The sequence below is a fragment of the Nicotiana sylvestris genome, chromosome 3 (assembly GCF_000393655.2).
Source record: "Nicotiana sylvestris chromosome 3, ASM39365v2, whole genome shotgun sequence".
Taxonomy (NCBI): Eukaryota; Viridiplantae; Streptophyta; class Magnoliopsida; order Solanales; family Solanaceae; genus Nicotiana; species Nicotiana sylvestris.
The window spans coordinates 104,865,870-104,871,858 of record NC_091059.1 but is presented as its reverse complement, the minus strand read 5'-3'; the positions used below and the strand labels follow the sequence as shown (position 1 = coordinate 104,871,858).

Sequence of the window (5,989 nt, the reverse complement as noted above, 5' to 3'; positions counted from 1 at the left end):
CCTTAACTTTTGAACTTGTAACTGTAGGTTCAGGATGCAAGTGTGCGTTTGGAGAGGCTTGTCGTTCTTAGTTGTCACGCTTGACTCATTTTTTATTTTTAACTTGTATATAGTACTAGAATATAAAAATCGATTACGAAAAATAAAACTTACTCCATACTGAATGGTACATTCTATATTAGTCTTTTTCAAATAGTACTAATAAATTAGAAAATTACTGTGCTAAATGTCCAACATCCAGTCATTTCGACTCTTAATGTATATCCCACAAAATTGACCAAAAAAAAACAGGCTTTTTCCGATGCAAAGAATGTGGTTGATATGCTTACTACAAGATTAGCGACAAGCCTTTCCAAACGCACACTTCACAACTCCTGAATTTTGTCTCCAAAGAAACTAGCGAATGATACAGTCCAGTATTTTCAATGTGTTTGATGCAGAGAGAGAAGCGAGGGTTTGGGAAGAAAAGCAAGGGAAGAAAGGATAAAAATGTCTTTTCATATTTATTTTAATAGAGTAGTGGCTATTTTTACTCAACATTAAAATTGTTGGATAAAAAATAAATACCACGTTAAATAGTGGCTACCCCGTGCCATTTCTACTATCCCTATTCGATATGGCCGGTAGGTTCAGGAGATTATCTGAAAATAGAACAGTACTTTATGAATACCTTAAAGCATCTTAAAAAGATTTCCACACCTTTTACTGGTCCTCTTTTTTCTCCTTAACAAACTTCTTGGAAGCATTAGCGAAACACCATTTCCTTTCTAAATGTCAACGAATATCAATTAAAAGTACTTTATGAAAGGTCTTTTAACTTTTGATTCATGTAAGATCATCTGGAATATATATATATATATATATATATATAATTGCTGGAAGCTTTGCAAATAAAAACTAATGAACTTCCAGTACCATTAACTGATGATATAGACTGATCAAATATATAGTAATTTTCTGAGCTGACTTCTGATCAATACAGAAGAAAAGTTTGTCGTATCAATCCTTTGTGGGGAACTTTAATTTTCTTAGAGATCATTTCTTAGACTCAAATCTCAATATATAACCAGATCACTCTTTTCCAATTTCAGCTAATGTTAACTTAAAACTTTGGATTAATTTCCTCCTTATTGATGTCTAAGATACTTTCTGAATACAATTTGACAGACTATTACATGTAAACGAGAAAATGTCTTCGTGTCTTTTCCTACGAAATTAGCCAAAAAGTTAATAACAATTCAATGTTAAAATTAAAGGGTTGCACAACTAATTATCAAGAACTAGTGAACCGAATTCGTTGTCCAAATAAAAAGATAGCATCGTCCATATGGTTTTTGTAACTATTTACGAAGTTTGATGCATGCATAGTGTTGATTTAGGGTTTGAGATTTAATGATTACGTTAACACTGAATTACATAAGAGAACATGCTTGACTAGATTTTTGCAAAAGCTTGAGTATATATTAAGTTGGATCATACATGTTAGCCATAAATTGGAGCTTAAACAGACTAACTTCACGTGGGGAAGGAATTAACTTGGCGTATTTGACCATTTGTTTTGCTTCTTTTAAAATTATAATGGAATGTTTCAAAGCAGTTTCCCTCTATATATACAACTTGCCTCACAAGGGTGACTAAAGATGAGACTTTGGGAGAAGTAAAGCTATAAATCAACTAGTATATTATTTTAAGGGAATTTTCAATAAGGAAATGAATGGGAGGTTGTGTAAAGACAAATAAGATGCCAACATCTGAAGCAACCATGACCTTAGACCAAATTCTATCAATTCTCTGCATTGGTTTTAGACACTCTTGAAAGAGACTTAGATGAGAGAGACATTGAATTTCGTCTTTGTATTACATTTGTAATAAGGAGAGTTTTGTAAAGAAACCTCCCCCACCACAAAATTTTCCTATTTGCTTTTTTCTTTTTTGGCATTTAGGGAGGAGAATAAACCAAAAGAGAATGAAGTTTTCTATAAGTTTGTTTGCATTATTATTATTATTATTATTATTATTATTATTATTATTATTATTATTATTATTATTATTATTATTAATAAAGGGTTCCTTTGCCTTCCTCATAATGCATATTGAGCTCCACACGCCAAGGAACCCCTAATTTATACAATAAAAACTTAGCTGGCAGGACTACTGACCATCTAACAATTCAACTACATATAGGTATTTACTTTAATTTTCACACACATATTTAACTCTTCTTATCACTCTTACTTTCGCTATAATACTCTTTTTTTTTCAAAACAATTTAGTAGCTTTCACTAAACGAAAAACAGCTGACAGGTGCTTCTGGTCTTCTTCCTTGCTAGAACTTATGTTCTTAAATCTTCAACATATATAATTAGTTTTAGATAAGGAAGTCTTAAAATGTCAAAACAAGCTTAATAGATTCATATATGTACCTGTACAGTTAACGAGCTTATATTATTACTATTATCTTAACATGCAAACATTATTTTAAACAAAGAAAAATAAATGAACAGCATTCAATAATAAGGTCAAGTAGGAGAAAATATAATTTTGTCGTAATTTTATGCGAATATATATCATTTTAGTAATTTTCAAGTAGGAGAAAAGATGAGGTAGCTTGAACTGATAAAAGGAATATATTATTGGTAAGGACATGAATGTGAGGAAGAGGAAAACAAAAATATATGAGGTAAAATAAGAGAACGTATATATGTGCTAAGTAAACTTACAATTAATAGTATAACATAGAAGATGGAAAATAATCTTTCACTTTCTTTATAATTAGAAAGGAATACAAAGATTTGTTACAGAATTTGGGTATCTTATTGTAGCATTAAACAATTTATTGCTTATTGTACTCAACTATTGATTCATGATGTAAAATGTGAATAATAATAATAATAAACAAATTGGAAAATTATTAACCAACAAGGAATTTAGCCAAAATAAGAGATATTATTCTCACTGGATATGGTGCTAAATTCAGTGGTTGTAGACGGTTGCGCATACATGGCATCAGAAGAAGAAGATATCGTTGAAGGCAGCGATAACGGTGGTGGTGGTGGAGGCGGCGGCGGCGGCGGCAGTGCGGCGACGACCGAAACAGCTCCAGAAGCAAGCAGTGATGAAATATGAGAAGATGGAATATTAGTGAGAGTGGTGGTATCCCCAAATTTGTACTTCAATATCTCTGCCCTAACAACATTTAATTCCATTTGTAAAGCTTGAACTTGCTGTTGTAAAGCAGAAATAGCTCCCATGCAACCATACACTGGATCTCTTAACCTTACATTAGCTTCATAAACTAAACTATTAGCTGTATCTGCTCTTTGGTTCTCAGGTACCTCCTGCATTAATTAACCAATTTTACATGGAAATAGAATAATGTTCAAGATAGATATAATTAACTAAATAAAACTATATTTATTCCAACAATTTATACTTCTAGATGAGATAGTCATACAATTCAATATATAGCAGCAAATATAGTAGCAGAAATTTCTCCAAGAGTATTCAAACTTAAAAGAAGTAAAAAGAATTCATCGACAAAGGGTGTCCATATATGTTGTATACCTCTAAAGTAATATTTTGCCTATATATATATGCATATAGTGTAATTTTTCGATGAATGGTGATCAATTAACCAGCCTTACAAGAGTGTAGCTTCGGCCCTGAGATAGAGGTACGTTATTCAAGTCTCATCGCCACCAAATATCAAAAAGAATTTTCACGTGCAGGCTCAAAAAGAAAAAGAATTTGGCCTGCACACGAAGGGTGTGTTGTAAATAAAAGGGTACCCATTCTAACAGCTGAACTTCTATATAAGATGGCCATACAATTCAACATTGAGGATTGTTCAGGTAAAGAAAAACCCAAGAGGAGAATATTTGATAAAGGTACTTACCATTAGCATCTTGGAAACATTACTTGCACCAAAAACCTTGTGAACAGAAGCAAACTTTTGGGGTTCATGAGGGGAAAAATAGGGAGAAAATGGACATTCTTGAGCACAGCGACGTCTCAAAAGCTTACAGGCAGCACAAGGTGTTACAGTGTTTAAGGTCGTTGTAGTTCCTGGATTCCCCAACAAATATCTCTTTCCCATCTGCGAGTAGTCATCTGCTTCCCTCTTTATTTTTTTCCCTATCTCCTCATATCTCTCCCTAAAACAATAGAAATATTCTTTGGTTAAAAATTAGTGATTCACAAATATGATTCTTTATTATTGAAGTTCCTAAAACATCTTGTAACAAAAAAAGAAGCCATCCTTCTAGAAGAAATGAATTTTTTTTTTGTTATAAATAAATTAACCAAAAGGTTTGCAGTAGAATATGGTTGAATATACCTTTCTCTTGACATTCAGGCATACTATCTGTATACGGAGCTAAAGCTAAAGTAGATTTAAGCAGAGAGAAAAAAAAAGGAGAAGAGGAAAGGAAGGAAGTTTTTGGATTGGAGGAAGAAGGAAGAAATATGAGTGTGGGATTTGAGGGAGGGGGGAGGGGTAGAAAAGTGTGCTTAAAAGGCAAGAAATACAATAAAAAGTTGGTCAAGAGTACTTTTAATTATACAAACTGACCAATGAGACCGAGTTAATTAGTATATGCTACTGCTGGTTACTATGAACTAATAAAGTGGCCGAAAATTCCCTTTTGTTCATGAGTAATTGTGGCCCTCTACATAGCTGCTGTACGAGGATTCAGTTCAACAATCAAGTATGGGATTTTACTCAATAATGGCAATCTTACACTACATGAATGAGAATTGAAGGGAGTCATCTCCGAGTAATTAGAGTATAGATCAAATATAGAGTAAGAATTTTTCTAGTAAATATATTGGTACTTCATCCCTCTATCCCAAATTTCGCTTCCCCCATATATATATAGTAATTGAAAATTAACCAATATTTTAAAATATATTCATTCATGAATATTTGATACAAAGAGAATTACATTTTATAATTATCCTGTAATCTTTGATTACGTTAATATTAATTTGAAATAAATTTATTCTCATTTAATTTTGAAATTTGGTCAAAACGGTGTCGCACCTTCTTTTTTTACACCCCGAGGGCATATAAGGGAGTTTTTCCATTTAAAGTGACATTATTCGAAATGAGATTTTTTATTTAATCAGAGTCGCCACTTGGAATAGTTTATTTGGTGTCCCAAGTCACCGGTTTATTTTAAATCCCAAATCGAGGAAATTTCGACTTTCCTTTTGAAGTCTGCGAACCAGAAATTCTGAATAAGGAATTCTGTTAACCTGAGGGAAGGTGTTAGGCACCTCCGGATTTCGTGGTTCTAGCAAGGTCGCTTAAACTATTATAATTGGCCTATTATCTGATTTGTTACATGTTTTAGCCTATGGTACAATTTTTAACTTATTAACCGCTTTTAATTATCTTAAAATGCTTTTTAGGAGAATTCAACGTTATTTAAAATACATCATGAACCACGCCACATGAAATACACCCGCAGTCCACCACATATTTTATTTAACGTTGTCGAGATTAGGATTTGAGCTACATGAAATGCACACCCGAGTTTAAGGAAATTAATTTAAATAACGCGCCTAAAGCAACTACGCACTGATAAGGTTTGCGAAGGCCATGGAAGATTCAACTAAATGGCACACCTCGATTTCTAAGGGCTAAAATTAATTAAATGAGGGCCATGAGTTTTGAGATTTTATTTGGCACGGCACACCTTGATTCCAATTTTAAAGAAAGCTCGATTTAAGCTTTTGAGGGTCGTAAACTATATCTTACTTAATATGGCGCCTCAAATCTAATTTAATGAAATCTAATTAATTAAGCACTAAGGGAATTTGAACTCCGATTTTCAAGCAAATGGGAAGGGGCCTAAACCAACAGCAGGCCCAGTTGCTTATTTGGAGCATTTATGCGTCCAGCCACAAAGAAAGGAGTGGGCTCACGTAAAGCCCATACCACGTAACGGCAAACAGAACAACATTTTATAACTGGGCCAAGAGCTGC

The 5,989-nt window shown here is 33.1% G+C and overlaps 1 protein-coding gene across 1 annotated transcript; it reads right to left on the bottom strand.

Moving 5' to 3' along the window:
• Window positions 1-2,745: 2,745 nt before the first annotated feature.
• LOC104226815 (LOB domain-containing protein 15) lies at window positions 2,746-4,447 on the bottom strand. The gene is made up of 3 exons (XM_009778893.2): window positions 4,337-4,447; window positions 3,896-4,154; window positions 2,746-3,338 (listed from the first exon to the last, which is right to left on the bottom strand). The coding sequence occupies exons 1-3, from the start codon at window positions 4,348-4,350 to the stop codon at window positions 2,928-2,930; spliced, it is 684 nt and encodes a 227-aa protein (XP_009777195.1). The 5' UTR covers window positions 4,351-4,447; the 3' UTR covers window positions 2,746-2,927.
• Between the last annotated feature and the right edge of the window lie 1,542 nt (window positions 4,448-5,989).